At 40.9% G+C, this 11,766-nt stretch overlaps 1 protein-coding gene across 1 annotated transcript; it reads left to right on the top strand.

Annotated features, from left to right (window-relative positions):
* Positions 1-153: 153 nt before the first annotated feature.
* LOC121922419 (zinc finger protein RFP-like) lies at positions 154-9,822 on the top strand. The gene is made up of 4 exons (XM_042451849.1): positions 154-1,155; positions 4,565-4,660; positions 7,010-7,240; positions 9,717-9,822. Exons 1-4 carry the CDS (start codon positions 760-762, stop codon positions 9,747-9,749), a joined length of 756 nt encoding a protein of 251 aa, XP_042307783.1. The 5' UTR covers positions 154-759; the 3' UTR covers positions 9,750-9,822.
* The last annotated feature ends 1,944 nt before the right edge of the window (positions 9,823-11,766 follow it).

Raw genomic sequence — 11,766 nt, 5'->3', positions numbered from 1 at the left:
TGTCCTTTTCAGAAACAACAACTGGTGAAAGGCAGCTTTCTTCCTTTGCCTCATTCTGCTCTTGAAGGAACAGGGACAGAGCTGTGTCCGATACACACAAGATGTTGTTGCACACCAGAAGGAAGCAACTGAACATAGGGAGCAGCTCGCATTGTCTCCCAAAAATACGCTGGCAGTCTTCGGCTCCACCAAGATCCCAGCCACAATATCCATGCAAAGTATGGCAAGCAATTTAAATGAAGACACAAACATCAGTGAAAAAGATAGTACAAGTAAATGAAATTAATTTGTAGTAAAACAGAAAAATACCTTGGGCTACACTGAAAAAAATATTGGAGGAGGGTCTGTGCGGGGCAGAGCACAGACTGCATTGTGTGGCTATGTGGGTTTTTATTTTTACAAGTTAACTCATGCTCAGTAGGAATGCAAGCTTCAAACAAGTTTAATGGTCAGATTTCACAACAAAGGCCTTGAGTTCCAAAATGTATCTATGACTGCAAATATGCCATCTGGGGACTTTTAAGGCATTCTTAAATAAAGCTTAACTAAAGACAGGAGCAGGATAGTGCGCTAGACTCAGTTCGTTCCACTCATTTTTGTTTGCTTATGTGAAATAAAGTGGCTCTCTGTTTCCTCCTCTCTGCTCTGGTTTGTTCCTGGAGACTGGTCCAAGAGAGTAAACAAATCTGTCATTAGAGGATATCAGAAACGAAACTTAAGGCTGTCTTCTGCATTTCTGTTAATTGGGAAGAGGCCAGCATGGCTGCTGCGGGTCCCAAGAAGCAGATGTATGGCGAAACCATTTGTTGCCTCTGCTTGGATCTCTTCACAGACCCTGTGCTAACAAACTGTAGGCACAATTTTTGCCGCACTTGTATCACCCAATATTGCCAGGAGTCTCTTGCACCTGTTTTGTGTCCTCAGTGCAGAGCAACAGTCCAGGTGAGGAACCTGAGGCCAAACCGACAACTAGCGCACATTGTGGAAGCCATCAGGAAAACCAAGAGGGGGAAAAAGCCAGCGGGGAGGATAGGTGTGTGTAAGAAATCCTTCTGCAAGGATGATCAAGTCCTCGTTTGTGTGGTGTGTGACACCTTCCTGAAGCACAGGGGGCATGATGTGGTTCCCATGGAGGAGGCTGCCCAAGAATACAAGGTAGTGACTCTTTGCTTGTGTATTTGTAAGAGTAGGTGTGCGTGCCATGAGCAGAAATGGGATCTATGTACACAGTAATGTCAATTTGCCTCATTTACGCTTTCTGAACCAATATGCAAACTGAAACACAGCTGTTCTTTGAGATCGGAGAACTTGTCCCTTTGATAGGAGAACTTGTCCCTTTGTTGGCCAAACCTCTCTTTTGAACAACAACAAAAAACATTACAGAAGTATTAAAAGGAAAATTATATGATTATATTATCAATTCTCTTTTAATGTTTATAATAAGGACTTTATCACACGGGAGACTTGGGGCAAAAATGGGTTAAACAGCAATTATCCCAGTGCAAAATGCAATATCACACTTAAGATTTTTACACAATGTCGCTATTAAGCAGGCAATAAAGAGGCAATAAAAAGGCAATAAACAGCAACAAATTATTCACGGGGAAATCCTGAAAATGAGTTGTCGCTGTTTATTGCCTCTTTATTGCCTGTTTAATAGCAATGTGTGTGAAAATCTTATATGGTCCACATCTGCCAAATGTAACTGGAAGAGCCATCTAAAATCATTTTTATTGTTTATTGTTTACATTGCTTTAAATTTATTGAGTTGTTCTACTGTACTCCACCCTGAGATTTTGGTGGCATACAGTACAACACAATAAATTCAAATCGATGTAAACAATAAGAACCTTTAATTAATTAATTAATTAATTGCTGAATGTAGTGCAGTGCAATTGCTCAACCAAAATAATGCATTAAAATGGAGATATCAAGGGGCAATGTATACCTAAATGTGCATAAGTTTTTCTTGCTTCCAAGTGTGAAATTCCTTACCAGGGTCCTAGTTGGTTCCCTTTTGTCCTCACAAAGAAAGATAATTTTATTCAGGCAGGCTTTTGGTGAGAGATTGGTGAGTACAATCTTTTATTCATTGCAGATTTTGTTGCTTAACTTGTCTTATATATAAATATGTATAAATTAATCTGCTTCATGTTTAATTTTACTTCTTATATTTGATTTCATTGTAGCTGCCCTAAGCCCTGGGAGGAGATTTATTATTATTATATCCCATCTTTCTCACAAGGGTTGCCATAATTGTCCACTAAAACCCGGGCAATATAGGGACTCAAGGTGGCGATGTAATATATACGTAATGTACAAAAATGCATTCTATTAAGAAAATTTGCTTAGAGAAATGCAAATGTTAGGCCAATTTCCATGCAGATGTGTGAATATGAAAATGTGTAAAAAGTAAAATAAAGAAAAAGAAGGAAAGAAAAGGAAACACCTGTTTAGAAATGGTACAAAACAAGCTAAAGGATAGAAAAATGAGAACTTGACCAAAACCGAATTTGACAGATTCATGCATATGTAGTTTTATGTGATTTTTTATTATTGCTGTGGCAATGAAGCCTCCAACGGAGTCAATATGGCAGGATCAGTTAATCCTCTCTCATCCTATTTTTCCAGCTACTCTAATAAATGTCCCAGTTTCTTACTCCTCCTCCCACATTCTCCCTTTGTCTTCAGCTTGCTTCAGTTGCTGCAAACTGAGTTCAAAATACAGATTAGTTTGCAGTCAGCTCAGCAGGGAGGAGAAGAGAGGAGGATCAACTCTTGCCCTTCCCAGTAGGCTCAGGCAAAAACAAGCTGCTGCAGCCTCTCCTAGTTTATCTGTCTTCCATCATTAATAATGTTTGCCATCTTGATCGCACTCTGATGTTGTTTGGACACAAATTTCCTGGTTTTCATCTCTGAAATGTTGGAAGGCATGGAAACCATTGCACTTACTACAACCCAGTAGTAAGGAGTGAAGGGAGGGGAAAAGATGAAGAGGATAGATGGGAAGGAATTGTGCTTGTGCACAAGAGAACTAGAGTCAGAGGGTGCATCTATACTGTAGAATTAATACAGTTTGATACCACTTTAACTGCCATGGCTCCATCCTACAGAATCCTGGGATTTGTAGTCTTGTCAGGCATCAGCATACTTTGGCAGAGAAAACTAAAGTCCTTTTAAAACTACAAATCCCAAGATTCCATAGGATAGAGCTACAGCGCTGAAAGTGGTGTCCAGCTGCATTATTTCTAGAGTGTGGATGCACCAGGGTGACCAGATGTCCTAACCGCAAAGGCACCGCAAAACGTAGGAGGTTTAAGAAAAATGTAGAGCATTGCAAAATAAAAGCTAAAAATACAAATATAAATATAAATTCATGCTTCTTAGTCATGCTCTAAATACCTTTCCCAGAGCACTTGGCAATGGACCTGATGAGTTAAGAAATAGTACAGGCTGAGTCTCCTTATCCAAAATGCCTGTGACCAGAAGTGTTTTGGATTTTGGATTTTGGAATGAGAGATCTTGTGAGACAGTCCCTTAACCCTAGTATGGCGCCAGCTTTAGCGCTGTGTGTACCGCACCAATATTTCAACATACAAACTTAACCTACCCCCCTAGGTTTTCTTTCCAAACAGTATTAAGCATTCTATGGCCATTTAGCTTTTCCTGTCTTTATAGTTAGCAGAGGGATTGTCCCCCTAATTTAAGTAGCTTGTATCTTTCTAGACTTTGGGGTTTAATGAGCATGCAGAGACCTCACTCTTGGTTCTCAGGCTGCATCCGCACTGCAGAAATAATCCAGGCTGACACCATGTTAACTGCCCTGACTCAACATTATGGAATTCTGGAATTGCAGTTTGTTTTTGTCCCCAGAGCTCTCTGACAGAGAAGGCTAAATGCCACACAAAACTACAGTTCCCAGAATTGCATAGTTAAAGTAGTGTTAACTTGGATTATTTCTGTACTGTGGATGCAGTTGACTTCCACCACAAAGCTCAAAGACATAGCTGTGTTAATCATGATCAGTATACAAGGGGATTTTGTAGCACTTTTGTGACTACAGTTGGTCCATATCCATGGATTCTTTATCCCCTGATTCAGTCATCTATGGATTGAAAATATTCCAAAAAGATATACATTCCAAAAAGCAAACTTTGATTTTGCCATTTTATATAAGGGACACCATTTCACTCTGCCATTGTATTGAATGGGACTTGATCATTTATGGATTTTGGTATCCATGGGTTGGGGGAGCGTCCTGGAACCAAACTCCAGCAGATACCAAGGGCCCACTGTAATCAAAAGAAAAAGGTTTGTTGTATCAGCTGCCCAACCTTTGACCCTCCATTTATTTTGGACTTCAACTTCCAGAAGCCCTAGCCAAAATGGCCAGCAGTCAGGAATGATGGGAGCTGAAGTCCAAATCATTTGGCAGACCAAAGGTTGGGAATCACTGGTCAGCTTCATTAGATGCATGGAGTGAGGCATCTATTGCACAGACATTTGTACCAATGTATACAGAAAATACAAAATATGTGAGTATGGGTTTGTTCTGTTTCCGTAGGACAAGTTTGAAGCCCAGCTACAGTCTCTAGAGAAAAGGAGAACGAAGGCCATTGAGCGGAAACTGGCTGAAGAGCAAAGGAAGCAAACATTTCTGGTGAGCATTTGTGGTTCCAGCTCAAATAATGAAGATTACAGAAAACAAACTAGAAGTTTCTTCGTGACCATACTCCCTGAAGTGAGAGAGACCTCATTGTTCACCATGACTCATGGTCCATGAGTATATTCTTTCATCAATGTTCACATGCTGACCGGTTACAGACACTAACATACAGTAACATTAAGCACTTTTTGGGCACTTAGGTCTTGGCTATTTACTACAAACATTAGTTTGTAAACTATTAATAGATTTTGATATGGGTTTATGAATACCTGGATGATAATTGTCCCATGAATGGTTTTTCGTGTTTTTTTCGGGCTATGTGGCCATATTCTAGAAGAGTTTATTCCTGATATTTCACCTTCATCTGTGGTTGTCATGGAAGATAGTGGTGTGTGGGTGTGTGAGTGTGTGTGTGTGTACACTATGTGACCCTGAGTAGGGAAGAGGGATTTCCATGTGAATCTGTGTATTGCTCTGTTGTTGGTGACAAGGCCTCAGGGTGGGAGAATATGCAAAGAGAATTAGTGTCTGTTTAATTAGTGATCACTGTCTGCTGGGAAAACCCCTGACTCTGGGTGGTTTTCATTTGCATTTGCTGAGTCTTGATTTTGCTATTTTTCAGGACTGGTAGCCAAATTTTGTTCACTTTAACGGTTTCTTCTTTCTTGTTGAAGTTGTCCAGGTGTCAGTGGATTTCAATTTGGCTTCCGTGTGCATTTTGTGCATTCTGACCTGATAGTTGTTGGTCCTGAATTTCAATGTTTCAAACAGCATTTTATACCCAGGATGGTTTATAACATGTTCTGCTACTGCTGATTTTTCTGGCTGACTCAGTCTACAATGTCTCTCGTGTTCCTTGATTCATGTTTGAACGCTGTGTTTGGTCGTCCCTATGTAGACTCGCTCTCAGTTGCATGGTATGCGGTAAACTCCTGCAGTTGTGAGAGGGCCTCTCTTGTCCTTCACTGAGCGTAGCATTTGATGGATTTTCTTGGTCGGTTTGTAAACCATTTGGAGATTGTGTTTCCTCATCAGTTTCCCTATTCTGTCCGTAACTCCTTTGATGTATGGTAAAAATACCTTCCCTTTGGGTGGCTACTTGTCTTCGCTCCAGATGCAGGCGAAACGTAAGGAATAAACTCTTCTAGAACATGGCATGATAGGCCAAAAAGCCCACAAAAAACTATGGATGCTGGCCATGAAAGCCTTTGATGTCCCACGAATGGCTTCTCTCATTTACCAACAGATCATCCCAGCGGAGGTAGGAGAAACCACCCAGGGTACAATTTATTATCCAGACATACCTTCAGAGCTTCCAGTACCTCCTTGGTTGCTTCTCTGAGTGATGTCCACCTTTCCCAGCCACTGAGTTTTGATGGATAGCCTTCTCTAGGAAAAGTTGCAGTCGAGTTATGTTTCCATTTTGTAATAATTATCAAATGCTGTTTTGGGAGATGTTTATAGTTTGGGGATTTTAAAAATAATCTAGCAGGCCAGTCTAGTTTGAGTGTTGGACTATGACTCTGGAGGGCTGGGTTCGAATCCCCATGCTGTCATGAAAACCGACTGGGTGACCTTGGGCAAGTCACACACTTTAGCTTGCTTTAATAGTGCTATTGTTTCCAAGATAACAAAAGTAATAGTCCCACTGTATTCTGTGCTAGTCAGACCTTATCTGGACTAGTGCCCATGCTGGCTGGAGTATTTGGTGAGTTGTAGTTGAAAAAGGTAACAGTTTTAAGTTCTGGTATTCATCTCTAATGTAGTGTTCAACAGAAAACTAAGAGAACTAGCGGATAAAAATTCAGCAGTTGTTGCCTTCACAGTTTTAGAGCTTGGAAATGTTACTTTTTTGGACTGTCAGCTTCAAAGTTTGGCCACAGATTGTGCTGGTGAGGGGAATTCTGGTCTTTATAGCACTCCAAAATATAACATGCCTAATCTCTGTCTGTAACAGCTTTTGTTTTACTCCAAATTTATTTTTAAATATATTAAAACAAGACCTCTTGACTACAGCGGGCCCTTGATGCCATAATAATCCCTCATTCCTTGCTATAAATCAGACTGTTGTTGTTGTTATGTGCCTTCAAGTCATTTCTGACTTAAGGTGACCCTAAAGTGAATCTATCGTGGGGTTTTCTTGGCAAGATTTGTTCAGGGGAGGTTTACCATTGCCTTAGCCTGAGGCTGAGAGAGTGTGACTTGCCCAAGGTCACCCAGTGGGTTTTATGACCGAGCAGGAGAATCAAACCCTGGTCTACACAGTCAAAGGAGTCACTGGCTAATTTGAATCTTATGCTCACCTTTGTTTCTCTCCCTGTTTCTATGTTTTCCTGACCCCAGATGCAGATAGGTTTGGAGAAAGAAGAGATCAGGTCTGCTTTTAAGAAAGTGCTGAAATTTCTTAAGGTAAAAGAACGCCTTTGGCTGGACCAGCTGGGAGAACTAGAGAAAGAGACTGAGAAAAGCTGGGAAGAGAATGTCACCAATTTGTCACAGGAAATTGGTCGTCTCAGTGGGTTGATCTTGGAGATGGAGGAAAAGTGCCAGCAGCCAACAACTAAATTCCTGCAAGTGAGAGTTAACACAAACAAGCCTTATTTCTTGGTTTATGAGAAACAAGACAGACTTAGATCTGGGAATCGTAAGTTTTTCCAGACAGCAGAGGAATAAATAAATCCCAAAGAAAACAAAAAGTAGCAGCCCAGCATTTGTTACATCCCTATAGCTGAAATTCATTTCTTTCTTTCTTTCTTTCTTTCTTTCAGGACATCGGAAGTATCTTAACAAGGTATATGGATTTTTCTCCTTTCCCCTTCTGTTTCTTCCTGTGGAATGACTCTAGTCCAGACCCATTTTTCAAACAGCAACAACAATAAGAACAATGTCTGGAAAATAGTCTCATGAGTCCTTTATTCTGGGGACTATATGGCAAAACATGAAATTATATTTCCCATACAGATGGAAACAACCTAGGTTCTTGAGCTCTGATTTCCTTCAATTTTGGGGGAGGACTTGATCAGAAAATAGAAAAGTTGTTTTGGGGGCAACCATTCCTGGAATTCTCCAGCCATTATGGCTCATATGTAACTTTCCCTCAAAGTAACTTTCCCAAGATCTTAGTAAATCTTCTCAAGACTTTCATCTCTACAGTATGGACACCATTGTGCCATTAGAAATGGAGTGATTGCCACATTATAGAATCATAGAATCATAGAATCGTAGAGTTGGAAGAGACCACTAGGGCCATCCAGTCCAACCCCCTGCCATGCAGGAAATCCAAATCAAAGCATCCCTGACAGATGGCCATCCAGCCTCTGTTTAAAGACCTCCAAGGAAGGAGACTCCTTGTCCAGTTACAAATCCATGTAACAGTTACCTTGTCTAGTCCACATTTTACAAGCTTGTTTGCAAGAATGTCATGGGAAACCTTGTCAAAGGCCTTAATGAAATCAATTATACTCCAACTAACATCAATTTTCCAAGTTTTCTCAAGATCCAACTCAGATACCCAACACAAAATGCCACATACTAAATGAACAACCTTAATTAGATACATAGGCAGGTTACAAACCGCCATATAGTACGCGACGAGCACGTACTAGAGTTAGGAAGGGGCAGTGCTTCCACACACCCCTAACCCTAGTACGCGCTCTGCGCGCACAAAATGGCGGCAGCCGTTCCACACAGTCGCCACCATGATTACGTCACGACCGCGCTGCCTCCACATGAGGCGGCACGGTTGTGACGTATTGAGGCCGCGCCACGGCGCATAGTGCGCCTTTTCTCCGGCCCTGGAAGGAGCGCAATTTCCGCGCTCCTTCCTCAGAGCGTCCGGGAGATGCGTGGTGTGGCAGCTGCAGCTCCCGGATGCTGCAAGCAGTGGCTGCGGGAGAGCGCCACTTCTCGGCGGTATGTAACTCGCCATATATTCTAATCCTGATCAGCAGGCTTCTGCTTTGTATCTATACCAATAGTTCCCAAACTTGGGTCCCCAAGTTTTGACTTAAAACTCTCACTGTTGGTATGACCAGTGATTATGGGTTCTGGGAACTGCAAGCCTAAAACATCTCAGGGACCACATTTGGGAACCACTGACCTATAGCAATACTCTTTCAATTGAGCTTCTTCTCTGTTTGCCTTAAGCAAATTACTGCAAGGCTAACAGTGCAATCCTGTTTATGCCTGATTAGAAGTAAATCTGTGTTCTATTAATTCCATGAGGCTTTCTCACAAATATATGTGCATAGCAAGGGTGGGTACCTATGAACATCCTGATATTGTTTGAGCTGCAGTTCCCATGATTCTTCACCAACAGCTGTCTTGGTTAGGGCTGATTGGAGAGGCAGTACAGTACAAATAACACATCAAGCCTATATACTTGGTGTCCTCTAAAAAACTCACACAGATCTTTGCTGAGAATAGGCAGCTGATTCTTGACACAGAATGCTAGAAGCTTTCTGATTCTATTTCAGTTCTTATAGTTTAATTCCTAAGGAAAATAATACAGTTGGCCCTCCATATCCATGGATTTAATCATCCATGACAATATTCCCACAAAAATAGAAATTCCAAAAAAAGCCCCAAAGTGGTTAACCATTGCCTTCTTCTGTGCAGTACAGTCGGGGCCCCATATCCATGGATTCTTTATCCACAGATTGAATATATACAAATATATATATAAATTTCAAAAAGCAAACCTTGAGTTTGCCATTTTATAGAAGGGATGCAATTTTACTATGCCATTGAATTCAATGGGATTGGGCATCCATGGATTTTGGTATCTACAAGGGTCCTGGAACCAACCCCTCAGCAGTTATCAAGGGCCCACTGTAGTCAAGGAGTGTTGTTGCTATGCTTGTTTTAATATATTTAAAAATAAATTTGGAGTAAAACAAAAGCAAATTTAGGGAAAGAACATCAGTTTTGAAATTGTTAGTTAGGAGTCTTCTCATAAGTGAATCCACTCTTAAGTAAGTGCCAGTTCATATTACAAACCTGCAGGGAGGCTATGGTCTTTAACCATCCTTTCACCTGATCTTCATTCCAGGTACCAGAAGGGACAACTAAGACAGGTGGTTGAACTTTCTCCAGGGCCAGCAGAGAGACTTCAAAGTTACTTTCAGAAGAGCCAAGTTCTAATAAAGGCCATTGAAAAACTTGAAGGTATGGTGGGAGAGTAGCTTTGGAAGGGTCATGCATCCAGATCTCTGTGAGTACTCTGTTTCCAGCTTGGCTGCATGGAAGGTAAAGTCTTTCCTTAAAGAAGGGCTTCCTTTTTAAGAGACATTTGATGCACAAGTCTCTCTTGCACACTCCCACAACTTGATTCATTTCCTTAAGAAGGGATCAGGTTGTCTGATGCAGTTGTCATCCTCCCCCTCATAATAAATTAACAGAAATTAGACCCCTTAATGTAGATGTATCATCCACACTATCAAAAACATTATGCCTTTAAATATTGGTTGCTGAAGGAAGGAGAGGTCCTCTTATGTCTGGCTGGCAGGTTTTCCTTATGCTGGCCACAGAGTTCTGAACTATATGAGCCTGTGCTCTGACTCATGGCCCTCTCAGGTCCTTATCAAAGTGCCAGAACAGACAGGAAAAATAAAGCTGCTTCGGGTCACTCTGGAGGTATGCTTTTAAATGACACAAGCATCTTAAGAGGCCAGAAACTGTGCCAAAGCTGCGCTCCAGTCCTTAAGACTGGAGCGTGGTTTTAGTACAGCTTCTGGCCTCTTCGGATGCATGCATCATTTAAAGAGCATACCTCCAAAGTGACCTGAAGCAGCTTTATTTTGGCCTGTCTGTTCGGGCCCATTGTTTCCACTAATGCCTTCTCTTTTCCTATCTTCTTTTCCATCCACTCTGCTAAGCAGCAAATTTTTTAGTATAAATACTCCAGTAAAGTGTTTATTTACAATCTGTATTATCCATGCTATATTCTGTGGATGTAAACTAGGGAGTGGTTTGTTTATCTTTTGACCAGTTTCACCAGGTATGCCAGATTTGACATAGTCAATCATATACAATAGAAATCTCCATATTGTTTACTAATTGTGTCATTATTTTCCAAGTTCACATCCGAGTATCCTATCCACCAAAGTATAAAAATAGCATAAATCAAATTACCATCTACTTGTCTGATTGACTCATTATTTCCATTACTTTTCTTGCATTTAAACAAAAGCTTTGACATTTCCCACGTAAGTCATATTTGGATGCTGCCATTTATGTTCTACCCAATTTCAAATTTGATTCACTCACTTTAAAATGAAGATAAACTGGACATTTTTCTGGGTAGAGAATGTCACTGTTTTGTTTGAGACCTCGGCTGCATCTGCACTGCCCAGTAATGTCAGGCTTCTATCCAGTGGAATCCTGGGATCAGTAGTTTGTTGTGGCAGCAGAACTCTCTGATAGAGAAGGCTAAATATTTCACAAAACTACAAATCCCAGAATTCCATAGCATTAAACCATGTCAAACAGCATTATTTCTGCAGTGTAGATGCAGCCCTCATTACATAGGTCCTTTTACAATTTCAGTGATTGTACACACAGAAAGTGCAACGTTTAGTATTCCCTGAGCACTCTTTGTAAAATAAAGATGTTAGGACTTGCTTCTCCCACATTAACCTTTGCAAAGTCGTTTGTGAGGCCTTGGTCCATATGATACACTTATTAGTGACTTATAACTGGCAAAAGCAGGGTTTTTTTATGGGTGTTCCCAAAGCTTTGACATTTCTTTCCTCAACAAAGCTTGCATTCCAAAATTTCTCCAATCTCCAATTAGTTTTATTTGAGTGAGCATTTGCGATAAAGGATAATTGTCCTGTTCTGATTTTAGACTTTTGTTGGGAGATCTAGTCTCAGAAATACTTCATTATTCTTCCCAGAGTATCTCAGCCAGAATGGTCACTGCCATCCATGCTGCCAGGAATTGAGAGTTGTGATCCAAAAATGCAACCTTCCCAAGCTTTTATCTTTCCTTCTTTTGAGGACTGTTTTACCCAACAATCCCACTTTTTTCCCACAGTGCTCCATTAAATTGGTTTATTCCATCCAGGGAAATGTCTCAGGGGCTCAACAGACTGACTGGA

The sequence above is a fragment of the Sceloporus undulatus genome, chromosome 2 (assembly GCF_019175285.1).
Source record: "Sceloporus undulatus isolate JIND9_A2432 ecotype Alabama chromosome 2, SceUnd_v1.1, whole genome shotgun sequence".
NCBI classification, from domain to species: Eukaryota; Metazoa; Chordata; class Lepidosauria; order Squamata; family Phrynosomatidae; genus Sceloporus; species Sceloporus undulatus.
This window is presented reverse-complemented; position numbering and strand designations above follow the sequence as displayed.

Excerpts from the sequence above, each read along its gene's own strand:
- LOC121922419 (XM_042451849.1), top strand. The coding sequence starts at position 760 with ATGGCTGCTGCGGGTCCCAAGAAGCAGATGTATGGCGAAACCATTTGT. Across the intron at positions 1,156-4,564 it reads AGGCTGCCCAAGAATACAAG|GACAAGTTTGAAGCCCAGCT; the intron begins GTAGTGACTCTT and ends CTGTTTCCGTAG. Across the intron at positions 7,241-9,716 it reads CAACAACTAAATTCCTGCAA|GTACCAGAAGGGACAACTAA; the intron begins GTGAGAGTTAAC and ends TCTTCATTCCAG.